The sequence below is a fragment of the Macrobrachium rosenbergii genome, chromosome 3, assembly GCF_040412425.1.
Source record: "Macrobrachium rosenbergii isolate ZJJX-2024 chromosome 3, ASM4041242v1, whole genome shotgun sequence".
In the NCBI taxonomy this organism is placed as follows: Eukaryota; Metazoa; Arthropoda; class Malacostraca; order Decapoda; family Palaemonidae; genus Macrobrachium; species Macrobrachium rosenbergii.
In genome coordinates, this window is record NC_089743.1 from 59832496 (window position 1) to 59857520 (window position 25025).

General features: G+C 37.9%; 2 protein-coding genes across 13 annotated transcripts in view; one reads left to right on the forward strand and one right to left on the reverse strand.

Annotated features, from left to right (window-relative positions):
• Window positions 1-8335, reverse strand: part of LOC136856058 (nucleoside hydrolase-like) — a 229068-nt gene extending 220733 nt beyond the window's left edge. For 6 of the 12 annotated variants that reach the window (XM_067133647.1, XM_067133666.1, XM_067133690.1 and 3 more), the window contains exon 1: window positions 7853-8327. In XM_067133647.1, the coding sequence (XP_066989748.1) occupies window positions 7853-8262 (410 nt within the window). In that variant the 5' untranslated portion in view covers window positions 8263-8327. Of the gene's footprint in view, window positions 1-5067; window positions 5274-6323; window positions 6577-7779 lie in introns of those variants that run through there. The other 6 variants (XM_067133699.1, XM_067133711.1, XM_067133706.1 and 3 more) reach the window with 4 other exon arrangements.
• A 2839-nt stretch (window positions 8336-11174) lies between these two features.
• The window catches only part of LOC136856104 (glutamate receptor ionotropic, delta-2-like), an 18229-nt gene continuing 4378 nt past the window's right edge, over window positions 11175-25025 (forward strand). The window contains exons 1-8 of the mRNA XM_067133748.1: window positions 11175-11529; window positions 15299-15597; window positions 16630-16800; window positions 18180-18394; window positions 19808-19936; window positions 20866-21019; window positions 22172-22413; window positions 22821-23002. Coding sequence (XP_066989849.1) covers window positions 15302-15597; window positions 16630-16800; window positions 18180-18394; window positions 19808-19936; window positions 20866-21019; window positions 22172-22413; window positions 22821-23002 — 1389 coding nt within the window. The 5' untranslated portion in view covers window positions 11175-11529; window positions 15299-15301. The remainder of the gene's footprint in view (window positions 11530-15298; window positions 15598-16629; window positions 16801-18179; window positions 18395-19807; window positions 19937-20865; window positions 21020-22171; window positions 22414-22820; window positions 23003-25025) is intronic.

Below are 25025 nucleotides of genomic sequence, written 5' to 3' on the forward strand. Positions count from 1 at the left end.
CTGTAAACCTCATGTCATAAAAGTAGCCCCACGACACTATAATCCCCCCCCAAAAAAAAAAAAAAACAACCTGGCATCTGAAGCAAATAGGTGGTAGAGTCCTGCACTACAAATGGTTTGCTATGTTGAACCATGCTCTAAGAATAGTTCAGGGGAACCTCTCAATAGATATACAGGAGAAAATATCACACTGAGGCTGAAGAAACAATGTCTTGGGTAAACCCCAGGGGTGTTTCAGGGCTGGTATGGTTTTATAAGAGAAAGAGGTACCCTGAAGTCTCATAAATCTAAACAGGGATGACTTTAACTCTCAGGACAGTTCATGTATAAGAAAGGAGCAGTGGAATAAGCAGTCACCTTCACCATGATGAGTTTGCAACCAGAACAGTGACCTTGCTTGGATATTAGATCCAATCGTGGGTAAGTAAATGTTTGGGAGTCTGAACAGTAATGGGGTGCTAAGAAATACAGTCCAAAAGTAAGAATCCAGAAATGGAAGTGCTGTTAGCAACAGATTATCCAATCCTGTACAAGTAAACCCAACAACAAGGGAATCATTCCAGATATAGGGGACTCAGTAACCGAGTAACATTCCAGATATAGGGGACTCAGTAACCGAGTACAGTACTGTCACTGTTGAAAATGGAATTGATTGTGCATCGAAGCTGGGCCAAGTAATTTACAGCACATACTTCAACCAGCTAGGAAATCACAACAAAAAACAGTGCTGCTATTTTGGACAGTGGTATTAACTATGGGCTAAATCTAGGCAGAAACCAGATTTAGGAAGCATCAAGCATGGAGGAGCCCATTTTGCCTGAAAAGGGCTCAAGTAGTACCTAAAATGACTGCACCCTGTTAAGACATGGCCAGCATCTGGCACGCCTGTACCAGGCACAAGAAACCTCGGATGAGGCTCTGTTTGCACTGAACACTGGCGCCATTCACCTTCTAAATGGCACTGCTGGATCAGACTACATGCACTTACTGGCACAAGTGGTGTGTGGGTATCACCAAGAGATGTTTGTTTTTATGGACAGTATAACCAGGAAAATACTTCAACCAAAACTATTTTGGGTAGTAAGCATCCAAGAAACATGAAAGCTTGTGGAGGAACATGCTAGTGATGGGCATATTTCTCAAGGATGGGACCACTTGAAATGCACACACCCTATGTTAATCAAAGCATCTAAAAAAAGTGTTAGCAGCTTTATAGTAAAGCTGACTGACACCTAGAGTTTTACACAAACTCCATTTCCACTTCCTTTCTTCAATCTTGCGGTCCAATGCCTCTTTAACTATTACTTCTTCATGCAACTGAAGATTTTTACCCAATTCCACCTTTGAACCATTGTGCTTCATCTCCTTTATTTTCTGGAACTCTTTATCCTGCTGTTCAATCACTCCAAGTGCCCAGTACTTGGCTTGACAGCCTAAATTTTATAAAATCAAATCAACATAGAATGGAAACCAGTTCTATAATGCTGCAATGCAACATCAAGGATATGTTGCCAGTCCTTCACAAGAGCAGGGGATGCATGGGCATGGCCTATGCCTCAACATGCAGAGTGCAAAAGTAAAGGTAGTTGCAGTGCAAACATGCAGTGCATGATAAAATGTGTAGCTTGGAAAGCCAAATACCATACAGGAAGGAATTCTATCCAGAGGATGTTAGTAACCCCAAAACCTGTAAGCCCCCAAAAGGCAGCCACAACTGAGGTTATCATAAGAACAGTAACCAGCCTAGAGAATACTGCAGTTTGTATAAAAAAGAATCCAAAGAATCTGAAAGTGCAGTCCCGAGGCTAGACCTCCTGACCATCCCCTTTGTAGTAGTCCACAGACTGGTATAGGAGAGGATAGGAAGGACAGAGACAAAGATCTCAAAGCCAGAAGGAAGGTAGAAAGATGGAGAACATGTTTTCTTCTCCCACCTAGGTGTTAACTGTTCAAACCTCTACTGCAATGGTGAAGAACAAGGGTTAACAGTTGAAGAGTTAGTGTCGAAGCAGGAACCCAAGAGGAGGAGCTCTTGGCCAATGTCAAAAGACCCCAGAAGGCAATGATATTGTTGAACAATATCATATGGTTGTTGCAAGACCATGAACAACCAGGTCAGGCTAGACTGCGAGTATATCCATTGTTACCATTGAAAGAATAGTGCAAACTCCACAACACTGAACACCTACACAGAAACAACTGGTAAAAGGGAGAGTCAGAGGTACGAGTAATCCACCATGGACAATGAGCAAGATCTAGCAGCTCAAAGATAAACAGAAGTAGAAGGCAACCAAACAGCACCTCCCAGCAGGTGCTGCTGAAGATCAGTCTAGAACACTCTTTTGACAAACAGTGGAGGGACTGAAGACCAGCATTTCTACAAGAGAAAGCTCACAAGAAATACTGAAAGATAAACGGGGAAATGACTCCTGACAAAACCCTCTATTCTTCTACATAAGTCCAAAGCCTGCAAAAGGAGGGAACAGGAAGGAGAGAACATAACCCAAAGCCCTCCTCTGGAGAAGTTCACAATAGAGTCTTGCAAACACAGTAACCTATAAGGCTTTCTCATAATTATATACTTTGTTACTCTACAATACAAACCTAAAGCATTAATACACAGATAATGGTCAATACACAGTGAGATTAATTACATAATTGTATTATGACGAACCTAAAGGCTTCATATAAGCACTTCTTATATAAAGACAGATGTCACAAAGAGCAGCCCAAACAAGCACTGCAATCATTGTTCTTGTATCCGTGACATACTGAACAATCACCAAACAGATCATAACAAAGAAGAGAAGCAGATCTCAATCCTGGAGCAACTACATTTTGGAGGATACCAAGATCAATCAGTCAAGATACTATAACAAATGGGTCCCAAGCAAATGAACCTAAACCAATAGAGTCAACAACCATGTGAACACCTGTGGGGAATCCGCCAGTCTGAAGCAGATGGCCTTGTGCTGGTCAAAGCCAAACCACTACCTGATCAAAACAAACAGGAACACTGCTTGCCCTGTGGGGAGGGGTACTGAGCAGTGCAGAGGTTGAGTAATTATTGGGGCTGGGTAAAATCCAATGCAGATCTGGGCCAGTATCATAAACAAGAGTACACCCAGCTCACGATGGTCTGGGGACAGATCAAGACCATGTCCCAGAGCATACTGAGCTACCTCTGAGGAATTACCACAGCGTGTCACCCAAAGAAGTGCGGACTCTTGCTTCCATGCTTCCGGGTAAGTACTGACACAGGAAGGATCAAGGTTTGGCCCTCCTCTCCCACAAATGAAGTGCAGGTGACTGGTAACAACCAGATTGTGAGCTGGGGACTCAGCTTAAGCAGACTAGCTTAAGCAGACTCACGCAATGGAGACTGGTCACAAGCAGGGCGCTGAACTGACCAACCTGCACTGCCCATGATCACTTGCCACTGCAAACAAGTACTGGCATCACCATCAATCACTCTCGGCAAATGCGTGACAGATACTAGAATACTACTCAACCTCTTGCAGATGGCTGTCTTCTTCCTATGCTTCTGCTGATTCATAGACAGAGATGTGGAAAAAGGTGAGGAGGGGAAGGAAGAGGGGAAGAAGACAACATGGAAGAGGAGGAAGGCAAAGCATAGAGGCACTTCGACCTCTTAATACTACAGGTCTCTCCAACCTCTCCTAGTTACTACAGATGGAGTCAAGGCAGCCATTCCTGACGGGCATGAGGAGGAGGTGTCAGAGAAAATACAATAGGAACAACAGGAACAGTTATGATATTGGTTCACACAGTCTCAGTCAGAGACACAATAGCTGAAGTAGTGGAGTCCACCAAAACTGGTGCAGGAGAGGAACTTTCCTCTGAAACTAAATATTCCAAGATGGGATACATAGTATAAGGTTCTCTTAGATTTTCCATTAGATGGCTAATACAATGCCTTCAGCAGCTCCATCTCATGGGTATGCCTTGGAATAAACACCATGTAAGGAAAAGCAGGAACCAAAGTGAGGGCAATAGAAGTTACAGGACCGACACTGTACCAGCCACAGCACCAGCCACAGAGAGTCCTAGTGGATTGTCATCCAGTCTATTTGTACCATCCTTAGGTTAAACAAAAGGAGATTAGGCAATTACAGTCTCACCAGCAGCAGCAGGGGTTAGACCAGAACAGTATCGGAAAAGGAGGTAAGGAGAAAAGTGTGCTACCTTCCAGCAACTACTGATGCCAAGTACCTTCTTCAACTTCTTCCATTATGACCTCTATGTCTTCCACTAAGCAGGTAGCCATAAGTGACCCCATGTAGTTTAGAAATAGCTTGCACTCTTGACTTCTGCAAGAACAGTATGAATAAGGGTCAACACATACATGAGTCTAGCACATATTCATGCTCTGAACAACTACAATGGTTATTCTTTCTAGTAGAAGAATCATTAGACACCAAAATTCTAACCAAAGTCAAAACCAAAACCAAATATGCCAAAATCCTCAACCTTTCTACCAAGGAGATAAATATATAAATAAATAAATAAATATAAATGCTTCAACAACAACCATGATGAGTAGTGTGAGATATCTGATCAGCAAGGTGGCTCAAGAAAAGTGGTTGCTGTTTACCACGTAGACTGGTGGTTCCCCACCCCCAAGATAACCTACTCATGCCATACAGCCTCCTTATTACTAAACTACAACATATACCCGTACAAACCAACTGTTAATGACAGTATATAAATATAAAAGACAAACGCTTGTATTCTCATAAGAACAAGTAATTGACACTTCAACAACTCTGGTACCAATGTGCTGTCTTCCAACAAAAATATTTCTACACAAAATCAATAAGCATAAGCAATACTACTGTAACTGGCTTTCTAGCATATCTTACATATACAAAAGACAAAATATAGGAGACAGAAGGAATGACACACAATGCACTCTAATACATCCACTATTCTCTATTGTTCAGTAAATGTTGGACAAGAATCTGATATTTTTATAATGTTCAACCACCTGCAGTAATGAATAGTTCAAGTTGCAATTACTGCATATAATAAAGAAAAATATTACACCTGTGATATTAAGCCCTTTGTAAAATGAGTAAAATATTACAAAAGCCAGAGAAAACTGTGGATAAGTACTGAGAAACACAAACAACACACCTGAATGCTACTAAGTCACTGTCACCACATAAACATAAACCCTGTGTCATCATCTGTTAATACTGTAGTTGGCTACGTAACACATTTCTTACGTTTTTAACATAAAACTAATTCCTTAATTCACAAACTAAAACTAAAATATTAGTATCATTTCCAAAAGGAAATGTAAAGCAACTTAACAAATATGTAAGTAGCACATTTAAATGTGAAAAATTGCTATTGGAGTGAATTTTTTATGCATATTCTAATCATATGAAAAAGTATGACTTGGCAAAACACCATGTTAGTGTTTCAATAATCTTATCAAAAGATAACAGAAAGATAAACTTTTTTTGACTACATGTTAATACTGTAGTAAATTGCCTCAGAATTTCACCATAGTTTTGATGCTATTTTTTTTTACCAATATTACTTAGAAGTAGAAAAGAAAATTATGCAAATAAAATGTTGGCACATTTTTCTTTGAGGGGCTGAAAGTCATGTAGCTAAAGTATAAAGACAAAGCATTTCTAATAATGTATTATGACTATAATTTATTATCGTTCATAAATAGAACCTAATGAACTTTAGTCTACAATGAATTATCACAAACCTAATAAATGACAGAACAGTATCATATAGTTTTGATGGGTTACTGGTTAATCAAGTATTACATGAGATCAGATGCTGAAAAACTACCTGGCTACTGGCCTTTTCCATGGCTGACTGATTTAAAAAATTTAGGCTGTTAAGCCAAGCACTGGGGCAATTACAGCCATTCTGTGCCTAAGACAGAGAAAGGAAGTTGGAGTGGTTGGGCAGCAAGATATAAAGAGATCTAAGAAATGAAAGAGATAAAGTATAAGGATCTAAAGGTGCACAAAGAAGAAACAGTTAGAGGTGCTAGACACCAAGACTGAGTAGGGGAGGAGGAATGTGAAGTGCTAAAAATTGGATGCAGCTAAAGGTTGCAAGGAAAGTTGCAAACACCCTTTTGTAATGCCTACAGTGCACTTTGGTTACTTCATGAAGTATTTAGCTCAACATATTGTTTGATTAGCTACTTCCTTTTTGAAAAACATAACTTAGTAACATACAAGGGTAGAACTATAGGGTAGCTCCGCGTCGCCGACGGCACTATAACTTTACTTTTTCTACAGTTTTTTGATTGCTAATTATGAATTTACCTTTCATTTTTGGCGCTCAAGTCTAATTAACCTGTAATTAACCCCCGAAGTCCATCCAACAAGGGGTTATATACGCGATCTTCACCAGACAGAGCATGGGTACGTCTGTTTCAAACGGTTCATATCCCGTCCGGCAAGTGCAATAACTTGTTAACGTATGGGTACCCAACCCTCCCCGGGCCAGTACTAGACACTGCAAAGGGACATTCCATTTGGCCGACAACAAACAGATGCACCGCCAGTATCAGAATCCCTAAAAGTGTAGAAAAAACCAGTTGAAAAGGTAAAAACAGGCACGGAGCTAATGTATAGAATTACCCATACAAGATTCATCATCAGAGACTTGAAAATCTGCCATTTATAACTTTCTTGCATTTTCACTTCCACAGATCTCCACTCTTCTCCAGCTTCCATCTCATTGTTATAAAAGTGGGTCTAGGACTTCCAACTTTTTTTGGTCCCCTCAGGAACTCAGCTGACCTAACACATGCAATCTCCCTGATTTCTCATCAAAGATACATACAAGACTTTCAAAATTTCACTTACGGTATCATTTCTCAATTGATCCTGCCATCTGACTCCTAATAAGCTATTTTTCTTAAGACCTTATTCTGAAACTGTCATAGCATGATTCATGTCTGTACAGTAAAATGGACCATTCAACACTAGGCTAATGCACTGTAAGCCTATATGCCTCGTCCTACTTTTGAAAGCAATCTCATTCTATCTGATTTCCATATCTTACTCAGCCTGCTTATTGTCTAATTTGCCTTTTCAGTATCTGAAAACATTCTACATCAAAGAAACCTGTATTGTATACCACTGATCCCAAATATCAGAAATACTCAAACTCGTTAATTTTTCAACTCTAGACCATTGTTTTTCCATCCCCAACACCCTAACCCCATTCAGGTTAGGCCTAGGTAGAATGTCCATCATAGGTTTGGTTAGGTTAATTTTGGATACATCCAGACATCCCTGTATTTCACGTATTTCCGTTTCCCTCTTCCCAAAAGCCTAGAATTTCCCACAGAGGTCGTCCTGCTAATGTTTGATTGCCTAAGCCTAAAGGGGGTAATGAAACTGGTTAACTACTTGGCCTAACCCCGTTTTCTGATGGAGAAACGTCAACTATCCGTAAAAAGTCAGTTTAAGATTATAAGAAATGCCGGGCGATATTTTACTTTCATATCACAACTAGATACATATTGGAGTTTTTATGTTGTGCTCTTCAGGTGTCCTTAAAATGCTTACTACGAAAATCACACTAAAATCAATCGCAAATCTACAGTTACCGAGCTATTTACCATCTTTTGTTTATGTTTTAACATTCATTCCCCTGAGGTTCGCAGCCTACCAGGCAACAGCTGACGAGAAAAGTTATGGTATAAAGTAAAAGTCTACCAAAGTACTTTTATATATATTTCCATTGAGGTTTACTGATATCGTAACTTACCTGTTGTTTGTTAATCGCTTTACTACCTTAAATTCACATAGGCTATAAAACAAGTACCTCAAAAAATACATACACTAGGTCTACGCGTTGCCTCTTGTGGTCTTGTGTCAGTAAGGGTCCGGTGGCCGGACTTCTGTGATAGATACCAGTGTCGTGTAGCCACCTCCGTGTCGCAGCAAAGGAAGCATGTAACCCTATTTCCTTTTTCGCTTTAAAAGCAGTTGTTAAAGGATGTCGGGCAACATCATCTAAAATCAGTTCATCTCGGCCACGTATCTTATATCGGGGTCGACCAGTTCTACACAGATGTTTAAGATTTTCTTCTTCGCCGAAACGTTTGATCCATCTCAGCGTTGTATCTCGGCTTCTTTTCAACACGCGACTAATGTCTAAAGAAAGGATTTTTGTTTTGTGCATTTCTATGACAACTCTCCGTGTAGATGCTGGAGTTTCGTGACTTTCTGCTCTGATGTCGTCACTCATGCACGACTGTCGACAGCTGATCAACGGAGGAGAGGGCCTAGCGCCGCTCTCTTTCAGCTTCACAAATTCCGCCGTTTATGTTTAGAACAAGTGCTAGCTTTAAGACATACTAAACTATACACAGTATTTCCTTAGTAACACTCATGTGTGGTAAATTCCGTTATTAATAATGTTTCATGAAGACCGTTCCTTAACGCAGGCGTTTTAAGTATCATTCTGTTGTTTCAAATTATGCCTATGAAGCAGATACGTGCATGCATACATACTGTACATACACCTGTGTATGTATATATATATATATATATATATATATATATATATATATATATATATATATATATATATATATATATATATATATATATATATATATATATATGTGTGTGTGTGTGTGTGTGTGTGTGTGTGTGTGTGTGTGTGTCTGCTTTTTGGCATAATATTCCTTCCTCATAGGCAAAAATTTGCTAGTCTCATTCCACATGTAGACTACTGTTGCGCTTCATTGACATGAAGGTCCTCCCATACAAGACCTTTTTTATGCCATCTATCAAACGTTTTCTGTCGTTCCAACACTTCTTATTTTACATTCATTTCATCTACTTATCATCCTCCAAACCGTCTAAAAAAAAAATGAACCTTTCAAGTCTGTCAATGTCCATTGAGGTTTATGATAATCCTTCTGTTTGGATATTTGTCGAAATATTTTCATAACTTTTCAGGGCATAATAAATTAATTTTCAGATTGGAGATTTGTCGAAATATTTTCATAACTTTTCAGGGCATAATAAATTAATTTTCAGATTCCTGAGTAAATTTCACCAGGGAATGAACTGCCAGAGCTTTAGGCACTTCCAACAAAAATAAATCATACTAGCGTGAAGGCTGTTAATTAGAAAAAGATTCTTGATGCAAATATTTTATTTACGTTTCCGTATGTAGAGTGCAGACGTTTCATTATTTGTTGCTCACCGCGACAGTTTTCATTCATCCTCTGTTGAGATGCATATCCGTGTGGTTAAATGCGCGTCACTGCAGCCAGAGTTCTTGTCTTCCGAGATTCGAGCCCACGAGACGACGAACTTATTATCAGCAAAAAATTTCCCTTTGGGTAACATATATGAAAATATATTATTTCCGAGGTAGAGCGAATTGGATATTAAAGGACGTTTGTAGCTTAATGCTTGTATATGAATCACGGCGATGTGATAAAATTTATTTATATATGTATATATGTATATACTGTGTATATATATATACCTGTGTAATATAATATATATATATATATATATATATATATATATATATATATATATATATATATATATATATATATATATATATATATATATATATATATATATATATGTACCACGAGGAAAAATTAAACCGCCTGTAATTCCTGACTGCTTTTGACTTTGCGGCTGAGACTCAGTGTTCTTCCAGTGACGAAAATCGTTAATAATACACAAGTTGGAGAGTTTGCTCTTCACTTGGATTTTAGCAGTTTATGATAGATAACGATCGCGTTACTGAATTTGTGTTGCATGGGGGCCAAAAGTGTCTCGTCCACAGGATGAAAATGAACAATTTATTTCGACCACGGCACAACTGATTACGAGTTGTAGGTGTAAGAATAGTGCGAGCAAGATCTGAGTACGAGGGAGACTATTGTTGACCGGCGGTCAGAGGGGAAAGGAAGGTTCTTGATCCTCAGGAGGCTGACCTGGCGTATTAGTGACTTCACAAATGTGCCCAGAGCTGCAGACACCTTCAGCTGGTTTCACGAACATCTGCTGTAGACCGCAGGAGGTGTAGGCAGAGCACAGCTAGACTTCCTTCGCTCGGCTTTATTTAGTGGGAGAGAAGATGCGAGTAGAGGGTCGAAGAGAAAGAGTAACCTCCATTCCAGAAATTTCAACAGCAGGACGAATTTCAAAAAATAAATGAGGTTTGGTTAAGAGAGAGAGAGAGAGAGAGAGAGAGAGAGAGAGAGAGAGAGAGAGAGAGAGAGAGAGAGAGAGAGAGAGAGTAAAATAACTGGGATATTCCTTTGTTTAAGTCAAAGTAACGCAAATGAAATGGAAATTATTACAGTTCGTTGGTTAAGGTAACTATAACCAAAATCCCTTACTGAAAAATAATAAATGTCAAAACGTTACTTAAAAGGAATGTAAGTAATAAAGGTAGAAAGCTCCTATAAATGAAGCAAAACTTATTATGAAAAATAACTACATTAGTTCCGTCATATATATATATATATATATATATATATATATATATATATATATATATATATATATATATATATATATATATAGTTCATATATATATATATATATATATAATATATATATATATATATATATATATATATATATATATATATATATATGTGTGTGTGTGTGTGTGTGTGTGTGTGTGTGTGTGTGTGTGTGTGTGTAGAGAGAGAGAGAGAGATAGAGAGAGCTGTCGTTAACTGAATTCGTATTATCTGCTCCTCCGATAAATAATTTCTCCTCCCCAAGATTAAGGAGCGCACCCTAAAAGTATCGGGAATATGCTCCAGTTCTCGGGTCAAAGTTCTTTTTGTCTTTCAGGAGTAATGTGTCTAGACATGTGCTGGGAATCACAAGTACGAGTCTAAAATTCTTGAGAGTGGTTAATCACAGTCGTTTATAGTGAGGTATATCTTACCAAATATGGCGAAGTTTCTGGATTTTCATTATTAATGGTGCTTTGAAGAAAGTTATCCTAAACAGAAAACACCTTCATGACTAGCCTATATGTTCGCAAAACATGCTAAGCCAAAGCAAGCGGAAGTCCTTAAGTTCAGTGAGAAGACTTGATTGATTGATTAAGGATTACCTGGCATCAAAATGTCAGATCATTGACGCTGATTAATGAAAAGGAATGATCCCATACGTTTATAAGGAACACTGTATCTTTTACCCTTAATGTCTAGAATTCAAAACTAGTGCTGAAGATGTCAACTCAATTGGCATCATACATCGGGGTAGTCGACATCGTTTACGAAGTCGTTAGTCATTCGCTCCTTCGATAAGCCATTTCTCTCTTCCTCCTGACCTTTTACATCGTTCATGCACAATTGACCATGGCGTTGGTGGCGCTCAAACACTAACATAGTCGAAGAAAATTAATGATATGTTTGCGGACTCAAATAGCTGTTGGTTAAATTTGTTAACAGGCCTGGACTAACGTAGAGCAGTTATGATCCTTTGGCGACACGAGAAGGATCTATAAGCCTAAGTGAGTATTCTTGCTACAACAGTTTTAAATCGTTCGTATACTTATCCTTGGAGAGGACTCCGTTCCTCTGATGTTTCCTCAGCTGTTCTCATCTCTCAAGCAGCTGAGAGTGGTTCCACATATAGCCTAAAAAAATTTTTTTTTGTTTAAATAAAATGTACTACAACGACAAACATCCTCTGCACTGTTCTTTGTCTGACCTAGCCGTTTTTACTCGCAACACTTGGCTTGCTACTGCAAACGGTAAGTCTTTTTCTAATATAAGGCTTAATTCTACTCAGTTTGCTAGGAGCTTTATCTTGGCAACGAGTATAACTAAAATGTAGAATTGATTGCCTGGTGTAATAGTGAGGTGATCTGATCTCCAAATGTTTAGGCGAGTAGCAAATTCATTTCTCCTTTCTGCTGACGTTGTAAGGAAGGTATTGAGTGACATACTGGCTGGGTGTTGTGTAGTTTATTGGTGGTTCCTTACTGAATACATGTACAGTTGTTGTTTCAGATTTAGCTGGCCTTGTGCCAGCACGGGCTCTTGCTCCTAGAGAAGCCCGTAAATACATGTACAGAATCTTCATGGTTGTTATTGGCTGGTGCGAGCCGCAATGTAGTTTCTACACACAGACAAGACAAACAGAGATTATGTTTCGGACGCCTGTGCTTGTCGACAGACAAACAGATGGCGATTGTGAGAGACTACATAAACGTACAATGATAAAACATATGTCAATGGAAAGGCCAGGAAATTCCACATATGGACATTTGCATGAGATTCGAGACAGATTAATGAATACAATGCAGTAGCATAATAAATAATATATGTGAAATGGCGAGACGTTTGGCGTCTTCACAAACGAAAACATACATACAGTTTGATACAGAAGATTCGGTGGAACATTATGATCACATGATCGGAATGCTTGCATGGCAATGCAAGTAGTGGTGATTGTACTTGAATCGAAACAACAATGGTTAGAAAGAAATAGACAGGAATATTGTATGGTAGAAGTTGCGTTCCTTCGAGCGATCGCCGCTGATGCACAGGAGAGAGAGAGAGAGAGAGAGAGAGAGAGAGAGAGAGAGAGAGAGAGAGAGAGAGAGAGATGCTTTGCTGTCTTGTTTTGTCCGATGGCTGACTCACACGTACGTGCGCCCATAGGACCGCCATGCGGTCCCTTACAACGTCTCCTGATTTCAGGTGTAATGGTTTTATTTTCTATTTTCCAATATTTATTTATCACCTTTTCCTTTAACTTGTCTCCCTCTGCAGGCATATTTCCCTTTGGGGCCTTCTTGCGTTTATAGTCTGTTGAATTCTGTCCATAAAGGTCCTGTTGAGGCGATCAGGTTGCATACACATCATGAGCAGTAACGGTCGATGAAGTCATTCTTAAAGATAAAAAAAATAGTGTAAAAAGGAATCATGTAAATAACATATCGGTATTTTCCTTGAATTCTAAACGAATTGATATCTTTGTATATGCACACGCTTACGTTCATGTGTTTATGTATGTAAAAAATTGCCATTGTCTTGGGGTACTTATTTGAATGACAGGTTAAAAAAAGAAAATGCTCATTGGAATGAGAGTTGCTTCAAGGAAAACGGTGAAAAATTCTGAGCCAATTCCCTGTCATTGGAGTGCGAGTAAAAACAACAGATTTTAGAAAGAACACAAGGAAATACATCAATATTTCTCTCCGAAAGGAATAAATAAAACAAAATAAAACAGACATAATAGATCAGTGATCCATCATTCAAGTGGTACAGAAAACATTCGTTAGGGATACATGATTTATGAAGAACATAACAATGCAGTACGATATTATTCAAATACTTTGAAAGCCATTACTTGTTGACAGAGGAACTAAAGCTGGCTGAAACTATGGATAATAGTCCAACAAATGGTTGCTTAAGCGATTAAATGAAAATACAAAGTAGTTGTAATTTATGAATTTATTTCTGTAGACAGAATCTTCTTCGCAATTCCCAAGGTAGGAAGCTAAGATTCTTTCTCTGTTTTGCCGCAATTATCATAAATCCTTCTCAATATTTGCCCGCAATGTTTATGAAGATATTAGTCAGGTAAACTGCCAAGTCTTGCCATTTTCTTTCAGGAAATCGATGCAAGTTCTTCATCCACTTGTTAAGAAAGACTAAAGTTGTCATTTGAGAGAGAGAGAGAGAGAGAGAGAGAGAGAGAGAGAGAGAGAGAGAGAGAGAGAGAGAGAGAGAGAGAGAGAGAGAGATTGCCTGCTTCTTGTAGAGTAATCAACATATAAAATATTTTGTTTAACTGACTGTCAAGAGAAGTTTGCGCTTCGTGATAAATATACAGTACTTAACATTAGCTAAAATATATTTGTTAGAGTAACTTAATTCATTTGATGATGGTATTAGATATAAACTTAATAATTTTAAACTCACATATTCAGGTCTTTGTATTTGGCTTTATTTATTATAAATTGGAAGATATACCATGGTTTGTAAGTGGCTACCTATATATTTCTACTGCGGGGGGTTCAAATCCCACCAGGTAAGGGAGAACCTCTTCAATTATTTCCCCCTTTGGACCCGAGGTTTTCAGTGGAAAGTGTATCCGAAAAGTACGAAGAGATTGAGAGGTTAAGAGTGTATTATGGCTATTAGAAACACTTGTTTGTAGTGGAAGTGACCAGTAGATTCTGTGTAGCAAAGGTAACATCAATATGACGTGACACAGGCTTCACATAAGGTATGGGAGGGTAAATTTTGCAAAACAAGCGATGTGATTTATCGTTGGGGTGTTCTTAGGACAGGAAAAACTGACACAAAGATGAGTAAACAAAGAGAACGAGGACGGGACGATGAAGAGCGAGAGAATACGGCCACATCACGTGATTGGACTAATGAACCCTGACTACAGGATAAAATGCACGGCTACCAACTGTAAAGCTGCTTTCATTGTTTCCATTTGGCTCGATGCCCTGTACCCAGGCTAAACAAGGAAGATATCCGGCATGAGGACAAAGAAAGAAAGAGAGGAAGGAAGACAATGAAATGGAGACCTCCAATATTCGACAAATACTGTAGTTAATCGTGCTGACTTATAGCCGACGCAGTCTACATTGGCCTTGCTCATAGCCAGACATAAAAGGGTGGGGCACTGTCAGAAATTTATTTGATCTATTTTGCCTAATAAATCTTTCCCTTCTGGAGGAGGTGGCACCAGAATGGTTGCACCGTCTGGTTCTCAGCAAGTTTTAGAGATGATGTTGTTAGCCCCATGAACTTTTTCTTGATCCACAGCTACAGCTGGTACTCATTTGCAACTAGTCGACAGTTGGCAGTAGGCCGCAGTTCATTCACCGACCTTACTATCGCGAGCGTAGCAACTCACCATTGGGTTGTGGAATATACATACAGTATATATATATATATATATATATATATATATATATATATATATATATATATATATATATATATATATATATACATACAGCAATAGCATGTTTGCTCTACCATAAAGCTTATGATCAGTGTAGTTAGGGGACATCGATAAGAGATCACCAAGAAAGGCCAGACATGGCTGTACATGAATTTTCCATGCGTCTGGGGGCTGGGCTACAACTGGCGCCACCTATGAGAATGTTTCATACAAAGAAGCAGTAATAAGTTGGTTTTCTAATCCGTCTCAGCCAAGTGTCGTAAGGTGAGAAAAACGGCGGAGTTATAGTTTTTTCTCTGCTAATAAATACACCCCCAAAATTTCTGTTTTTATTTAATTTTCAGATAATGAGAACGACCGTGGTTTTCCTCTGCCTGACTGGGCTTGCCTTGAGTAATGAATGTCTTCAGTTCACAGAAACTGAAGATGGAACTGAAGAAGCTGCAGAAACGTCAGATCTGAGGACTCAGTCTTGTCTCTTTAAGAAGCCTTTGTCGAGTGGGTGGCAAGAAAATTGTCTGTCGGAAAGCGAGGATTTGGAAGAATCCATCATTACGCAATTCATTTCCCGACTTCTGAAAGATTTCAGACCTACTCTCTTTGAGTCCGAAGATTCGCAAGGCTTAATTTCACGCTTGATAAGGTTTGCTGTTTTAATGTGTTTTAATATCTCAGTCTATAGAAGTACTGTAAAATCATTCGAATTTATATTATCCAGCGATATTCTGTTAACAATATGATTCATTAGAAGTTTTTCTCAGTTGAATAGCGGATTAACCAGTAAATATTAATAATTTATTTTGCGAAATACTATTCAGTAAAAATCTATTTGCCAATATGATTAAGACATTGAAAAGCTATTGCAAGTAAAAATATCGGTTTGATATCTTTAGAAATATCCTAACAGTTTTTTTTAACCAACATTCATGAATAAATTATTTAAAGATATCATCAATTTGAACTTCTTCGTTTATGAAAGGAATAAAGGATAAAGTCATTCTATTTGCTAGCAGCATAGTTATTTCTTTAAGCGATATGAAAAAACGTGAGAATTTTCAAGTCTGGAAACATACGATGATATACTTAGAAAGCATGGAAGGTTTTTGGTCAGGGTAGATTAAAGACATTTATTGGGGTCAGCCTTCCAGACACTTAGTTTTTCTTCTGAAGTCTATGAACATCTAGTTATTCGTCATTGGTGCAGGTTCCTTGTTTACTGTTTGGCGACCCTAGCGGAGGCAGATCGTTACTAAGCGCTTTTGCTTTTAGTTTTGTGTGAAAGAAAACTATTGAGATAGCTGTTTGTCTGTCCGTCCGCATTTTTCTGTCCGCCCTCAGATCTTAAAAACTACTGAGGCTAGAGGGCTGCAAAATGGTATGTTGATCATCCACCCTCCAATCATCAAACATACCAAATTGCAGCCATCTAGCCTCAGTGCTTTTTTCATTTTATTTAAGGCTAAAGTTAGCCATGATCGTGAGTCTGCCACCGCTATGAGTGCCAACAACATAGCCCAACACCGGGGCGTGGCTGAAAGTTTCATGGGCAGCGGCTGAGAGCTTCATGGGCCGCGGCTGAGAGTTTCATACAGCATTATACACTATAGAAAACTCGATTGCCCCGAAGAAACTTCAGTGCATTTTTTACTTGTTTTTCTTCTTATTATTACTTCAGGGAGCTTTTTTCGACTGGTAAAGAAGTGACGATAGTCAACGCCGAGTCCTTGAGGGTTCTGAACCAGCAGGATTATATTACTCTTCGGAGCCACTTGTGGAGAAAGGACAGCGTCGGAGACACAGCCATCGTGATGTATATATCAAAGAAGAATGCTGACAACATCTTCACGTGAGATTTTTAGTCAAGTAACTAAATAAAAAGAATTAAGGAGTAACATGCTAATTTTTAATAAAGATTAATGCAAGTAGTTGCTCTATAATTTTCAGGAGGGGGTTGGTCTAGAGCATGAGATTTTAAGTTTAAAATAGTTATTTATTTCTTCACAAACAGTTATTTAAGGTATTGCCTTACAGTGCAGTTTTATAGATAAATTGCTATTAAAGGTGTCATTAAAATCAAGAGCTTGTAAGTAAAAAAAACCACTAAAATCAGTGTCACATTAAAGAAGGGATAATATACTGAGAGCATAATATATATATATATATATATATATATATATATATATATATATATATATATATATATATATATATATATATATATATATATATTGATGATTTAAAGCTCTGCACCGAAATCGAGCAGTGTAGTGTTCCCGCAACTGTGTTGGGCGGTTAGCTGTGGGGACCGAGGGACCCGTTTTGTCTATCCTTAGTAAAAGCAATTCAGTCTTTGATGAAAGTTGTTTGCATACTTTAGGTCAGTGGCGTTCCTGAGGGCGGGAGGCTATTTTAAGTCCCCCCGGGCCCTAAAGTGAGGGGGGGCCCCAAAATGCGAAATTTAAGAAATAAAATTTCTGAAATTTGCATTTACAAGTCCCTTTAAAATGACCCTACAATCGCTCATATTCTAAAAATTTTCCCGGGGGGCGGGGGGACGCCGGCTTACAGCACCGGCCCCCCCCCGAACTCCACAGCTGCTTTGGCTCGCTTTGCTTGCCTCCCACCCCATAAGAAGGGCCCCAAATGGGACTGTGCCCCCTGGGCCCCAAAATGTCTAGGAACGCCCCAGCTTTAGGTTATGTCTATATATTGATATACTGTATTTCTGTTCGCATATTTGTAATCAGGAACCGAACACTAAACTGTAAAACTTTATTAAGAAATGGCATTGAATCATCCAGCTCTATTCATACCCTTTCTCTGTGGCTTCGTATTACAAGCAGTACCACTCTTAGCTCATAGGAAAGTAGAATCGTGTTCGAGCCTAGGCTGAACAAAGCGCAGAATGCTTCTTTCGGCCTACCTAAGCAGTGAATTGTGAACCTGGATGTTGGTCGAATGCTGTTGTTTGCGGTAGGGGGATGAGAGAGAAAAAAATAATAATAGACGTGAGTGATCAACACCTCGTTAAAATGTTCACCAAAAATTCAAAATTAAAGACAGCTGGACCTTGACGAAGGAATTCTCCCAAATCACTCGTCATGATCTGGTGTTATCTCTCTCTCTCTCTCTCTCTCTCTCTCTCTCTCTCTCTCTCTCTCTCTCTCTCTCTCTCTCTCTCTTTTGCATTAAATCCTAGTACACTAACATCAATCTTCTTTACAGATTTCTGGAAGAATCTAAGTTCTGGTATAAACCAGAGAGCCACGTAGTCCTACTCGGAGCTAAAGGATCAGAGACCTTCTTGGGTCATCCTTCATTACGCAATGTCCTCCACTTAATCTACATTGGCCTCTCAGGAAGACACATTCTGGGGCATCAGTCTTCATGCCTCAAGACCCATCACTCTTTTAAGAAGACAAAGAATAAGCTAATCGAAGGTTTGTGAGTAGCAAAACACACATTATCTGGAAATCAAAACGTTGGAACTGCTTCTTACCCTTGATATTGAGAGGTTTAGTCTAATCATCAGGTTTATTGTTCCTTTTGCTAGTCTGATGAGAGGAACAGAAGAATTACAGAAACTTTGCTAACAAGAAATGTTAAGGATTTTAACTTTGTCTTATTATGCAATTGTTAATATCCATTATCACTGGACTTTGTTCCATGAAAGGATTGTGAACCATAAATAGCCCAATAACACTTCCATGTTCCCTTTACGTCACTTTTACTTAAGAGAAATTGGCCCCAGAATATAATATTATGATTATGAACACAATTCCACTTTCAATAAAATAATGACAGATGCAAAACAGTTCATTTCAGAAGTAGTAAGAAGACCCTAGTAATTTTAAGACTCAGTTATTGCCTATAACCACTAGACCATCAAGAGAGGAAAAGCTTACTAAACTTCAGTCTTATTTATTTCTGTCGAATTCAATATATTTTTGGCTGTCAGTATACATCTACAAACTTAAAAGCATTAGCATAGTTATTATCAATGTCAATGTGACTTGGTCTGCCAGCCCCCGCTGACATTAAAAGGCACAATTAGTCAACACAGCAAACTACTTTAAATGCTTAGCAGGAGAGAGAGAGAGAGAGAGAGAGAGAGAGAGAATGGGGGGGAATGGGGGTGCCGGTTGATCGTACAAAAGAAAGCCAAGTGACCCACCCAGAAATTTGGTGCATTATTGATTTTCCTTGATCTGCATTGAGGTGTCCATTCCTGTCTCGGTTTTCTTGAGGGTAACTAGGGTGTAGCTGTCTCTTTTGCATTCTTCTCACCGTTCACGTTAATTCTGTTTGAAACCAACTTAACCTGATAACTAATTTATACTATGGCTATAGTAATTTTCTCCCGCAGATGTGATTCCAAGGTTATCCGAAGATTATAAATGTTATTTATGATCTATTATGCGTACGATATGGATTGTTATTATGCTTAGAAATCCGCTGAAAATGTAGTTATACGTAGCCATAATCAGTATCATTACACTATCTCAATAAACTAAAAACTATACATATTAAATTCTAACTGCGAAAGAGACGAATGGCATAATTCACCTGGAATTCCAGACTGCAAATATTTTCCTGTATTGTAAACCATATATTCTTTGTTTTATTTACCACGGTCTATCTTACAATATGGATTATTATAATGTGCTGGAAGTCTTCTGGAAAGTGCAGTTATACGTAGCCATAATCAGTATCATTTCATTTCCTGATAAACGAAAAGCAATACATTAAATTTTAACCGCGGAAGAGATGAATAACATAATTCATCTGGAAACCCAGTCGGCAAATACTTGGCGGATTTGTAAACAACATTTTCTTTGTTTTATTTACCACAGATAAACAACAATTTGTTAGAGTCTACCGTCGATGCCTCTACTGTCGTAAGAACAAGTCGAGAATCGCCTCCCTTTCTGAGAGCGACACACTTCGAGGAAGTTCTCCTCTCCGGGATGAGATATTCTCAGGTACTTCAACGTTTGCAGAGCAGTTTCAGCAAAAGATCTGGCATTTAATATAGCATTTACAAAGTCCGATGACTTTGGGCTTCATATTTTGGTTTCAGTAGCGCCAGGCATTTTACAAAGCACAGGCTCACCGAAGATAGTTCCATTGACTAGGGATTAGGCTGAAAAGAAGAAGAAGAAGAAGAAGAAGAAGATGAGGCATTAGCCTAGTGCTCCACCCTCATCTTTTATCTGTGGTCTGGGATTTCCAATCATTGGCTACGTGTCATATTTCAACCGAATAAATAAATGAAAATTCCACGAAAACTAACTGAAAAACCATTTTCATGTTTTCCTTTTTAAATTAAAACATAGTAATTCTTACAAATCGATGCTGTTCAGTGCCTCAGTAGCATTTAATCTGCTCAACCCGGACCAGACAGAAGTATGAGCTTTTTTGTGTGTGTAATATCCCATTCTTATGACACCAGGCTAATCTACTGATCTCTGTGTGTATGAAATTTTCACTTAACAGATATTAATGTTTGTGGAAAGGTTTCCTTACTGATGTGTTTTTTACTTAGATCAGTGATTAGAAGTAGAAATTGACATATTGACATAGAATTGATAATTATGTATATATATATATATATATATATATATATATATATATATATATATATATATATATATGTGTGTGTGTGTGTGTGTGTACATATATATATGTATATGTGTACATATATATATATATATATATATATATATATATATATATATATATAATTATCAATTGTGTGTCAATAAGTAAATTCCTACCTCTAAACATACAAATGTTAATGATATCAGGGAAAACGATACAAAGAAACCGTCGAAGGAACAAAATTGCTCTCCTTTTCCTCCCTGACAACACTCCTTGACAGAGTTACAAAACGCCCACAACTTTTTTGCAGACCAGCTTCGGGACCTCAAGGGACATGAAATTCGGGTGACGGCCCTTCCATACTTCCCCTTCTCTGACATCGTGACCTCGGAGGGCGGCACCGTTGCAGCTGACAGCTTAGACACAAGAGTGTTGGAGGCTCTCTCTGCTACTCTTAATTTTACGTGAGTGTGATTTGTGAACTTATTCTGTCTAGGGATATGTATACACACATGCACACACACATATATATGTAAATATATATATGTGTGTGTGTGTATATACATACATATATGACCACAGGTGAGACTGGCTTAGAAATAGAAACGAAACCGGTCGGGACCTACACCTAGTCTCATGTTTTTTCACCTGTGGTATTGTTTGATAAACAAGTCACGTGTTAATGTGACTATATAATATATATATATATATATATATATATATAAATATATATATAAATATATAAATATATAAATATATATATATATATATATATATATATATATATATATATATATATATATATATATATATATATATATATATATAATGTGTGTGTATGTATATATATGTACACACACACACACACACATATATATATATATATATATATATATATATATATATATATATATATATATATATATATATATATATATATAATTTTTTATTTATTCAAATTCGTTAGTGTTTTAGTCCATGATATTTGTTTGTCTATTTTCGTATGTTGAGCCACAGATAGCCTATTTATATTGAACTCTCTGTTTACTAAGAGTTACTTATACCCAAACAGAATATATCTTATATATACAGTGAGTGTTTCTTGATGACTGCGCACCATAAGCAATTCATTCCACCCTTGTGTTCGTTCAGCTATGCCTCTCTTCCACCTTCCACTTTTGACAAAACCTCAAATTACAAACTCCATCAATACTGTATATCACTGCATTCGCTTCAGACAGCAGCTGTCCATCTTCATCTTTTATTGTAAGTTCTGTTTGTTTTGTTCGTCTTTCTCCCTGTATTTGAAAGCGCAGAAGCTTGAATGTGAATGTGAGGGAGAAGAAGGTAATGATGTCTAATGGAATAAAAATGAGAAGGAGCAATAAATGTATATATAATGTTGAAGATTCATATGCGAATTCTGACGTAAATAATTATGATGGTAGAATGAGACATGTCAAGAAACATGACCTCTTAATTTCCGCTGAAGGTACAACGGTAAAAAGCTCTCTCTCTTTTGGTGGGGTCTAAAGACCTCCTCTGTATATTTTCTTTCTGTAAAGCGCACCAGAAATAGGTAAGATCAAAATATAATTATTTCCGATTCCTGACAGATACGTGATCCGGCCGCCGAGGGATGGAAAATGGGGGATCCCCTTACCTAACGGAAGCTGGTCGGGAATTATCGGAACTCTGGCAAGACAAGAAGCAGACATGAGTTTTCTTATTAGTCCCGACCTTGAAAGATTGAAAGTGGTTGATATGTCTGGAGAAGTAGCCGGCGAACACACGGTTTTGATGACGAAGAAACCCAGCCCCTTGCCGAAGCACTTGGCACTTCTCAGGCCGTTCAGTGGTATGAACCTATAACTTTTAATGTGCAAACTATTCCACCCCCACTGTACAAAATCTGAATAAATAAATAGATGAACATATAAATAAATACATAAATGAATAGAAAAAGATAAAAATAAACATAATGAAATGGTTCTTTTTTTAAGAAAAGCTGGTAAAGACCTTGTTTTTAAGAATCATGTTGTGCTGAATTCAAAATTTTCTCCACAAACTGCACAAATGGACATACTTAAATTCAGAGAATTACCAGTTGAGAAAGAAACCCCCCCCTTTTTTTGCTGTACAAATTGCATGCTGTATATTCATATGTAAAATAGCATAAAAGACGTTTCATGCTGAATATGACTTGTTTTAGCCAACTATGACCATCTCAATTTTAGTCATAAAAGGACTATGTGTCTGTCGCAGTGGACGTTTGGGCAGCCTTGATGGTCTTCGTCATACTGATCACATCAGTGGTGTGGATTCTGTGGAGGGCGAGGTGTTCGTTCGCTGGAGGACGACCCAACAGTCTCAGCGAGTCCTTCGTCATCGTCTGGAGCACGCTACTGCAGAATTCCGACCTGACGCCTGTGGCCTTAACCGATAAGGTAATTCTGGGAGAGCTGTTAATCAGCTCAGTGGTCTGGTAAAACTAAGGTATTCTTAATTTCTGAACTAACTTGCTTCTTATCAGATTATCTTGGGATGTGTCACGCTTCGAGAATGCTGGGGTAGTGTCGTCAGTGCACCTCACGCGGTGCACTGTAGGCATTACTTGAGGTTCTTTGCAGCGTCTCTTCGGCTCCTAGCTGCAGCTCCTTTCATTCCGTTCATGTTCGCTTTCTTTCATCTTGCCTCGCTCCCTTTCATTACAGTTGTTTCATAGTGCAACTGTTACACCTTTCGAACCTTTTTACTCTTAATTTCCTTTCTGCGCTGGATGAACTCATAGGTCCCAGCGCTTGGTCTTTGGCCTAAATTTTATATTCCATTCTATTCCATTACCATACATTCAGTAACCAAAATATGCTCCTTCCAAATGAGCTGTACTTTTAAAATGCGATAAAGGGGATATTTGACCTTTTTTTTTTTTTTTTTGGTAAACAAAGCACGTCCCGGTACCAATGATATTTGTGGACGGGGACCAAGATTTGAGTGAGCCCAATACTTTGCCTGTGTGGTAAAAGTTACTTATTACCAATTACAACAGGTAGAAATATTTATTATTTCCAAAGACCTAAAGTGTCGATACTTCTTATTTAATGTTCTGTACGAGCACTTAAGTAAGGTCACTATCCTTTTTGTCTCTCTATTTTTGTTTTTATTCGTTTAAGATGTTAAGACTTTTGTGAATGACATATGCTTAATTTCAGGGCACTCATCATCCTACGTTTTAGTTTTATGCAAAAGAAAACTATTGTGCTGGCTTTGTCTGTCCGCCCTCAGAGCTTAAAAACTACTGAGGATAGAGGGCTGCAAACTGGTATGCTGATCATCCACCCACCAATCATCAAGCCCTCAAACCTCAGTAGTTTTTATTTTATTTAAGGTTAAAGTCCAATAATCGTGCTTCTGGCAACGATATAAGATAGGTCATCACCGGGCCGTGGTTAAAGTTTCAAGGGCCGCGGCTTATACAGCGTTACACCGAGACGGCAGGAAGATAGATCTATTTTCGGTGGCCTTGATTACACGCTGTAGCGGCTGTACAGAAAACTCGATTTGAATAAACATATAATAAATATATATATATATATATATATATATATATATATATATATATATATATATATATATATATATATATATATATAAATTTATATATATGCATATATATATAATATATACATATATATATCTGAGTAACACTGAACAACTTAGACCAATGCGGTATACTGGGATTCTCAAGTTTTCAAGTTAGCCTATATATTAGAATGAGTCGGGGCTGGAGATAAAGAGGCGGATGATAATTTTGGTTACCGGTTAATTAATTTCCTAAAGACAGAATACTATGAAATTCATATAATTTTTCTGAAACTTCTTTTTCCGATCATGCGTTCGAGCACAATTCAACTGACTTAGAAAAATAAAAGCTATTCTAATAATGAAATGAATTCACTTGTTCATCAGCAAATAGTACATAGATTAATTTGATATACTTACAACTCGGACATGCATAATATGATAAACATATTGTTATAATACAGTTACCTAAGAAGAATTATATTATTTTTGATATATCAGATGCAATTAAAACCTACATTTAGCCATGATGAAATTAGCCACCTTTTTCAGGGAGTTTAGTGTAGCGGGTAGCATTAAAAACAAACAAGAAAAAAAATGCGCAGAAGTTTCGTCGGGACAATCGAGTTTTCTGTATAGCCGCTACAGCGTATAATCAAGACCACCGAAAATAGATCTATTTTTCGGTGGTCTCGATATAATGCTATAAGAGCCGCTGCCCATGAAACTTTAACCACGGCCCGGTGGTGGCCTATCCTATATAGTTGCCAGAAGCACAATTACTGGTAACTTTAACCTTAAATAAAATAAAAACTACTGAAGCTAGAGGGCTATAATTTGGTATGTTTGATGATTGGGGAGTGGATGATCAACACACAAATTTACAGC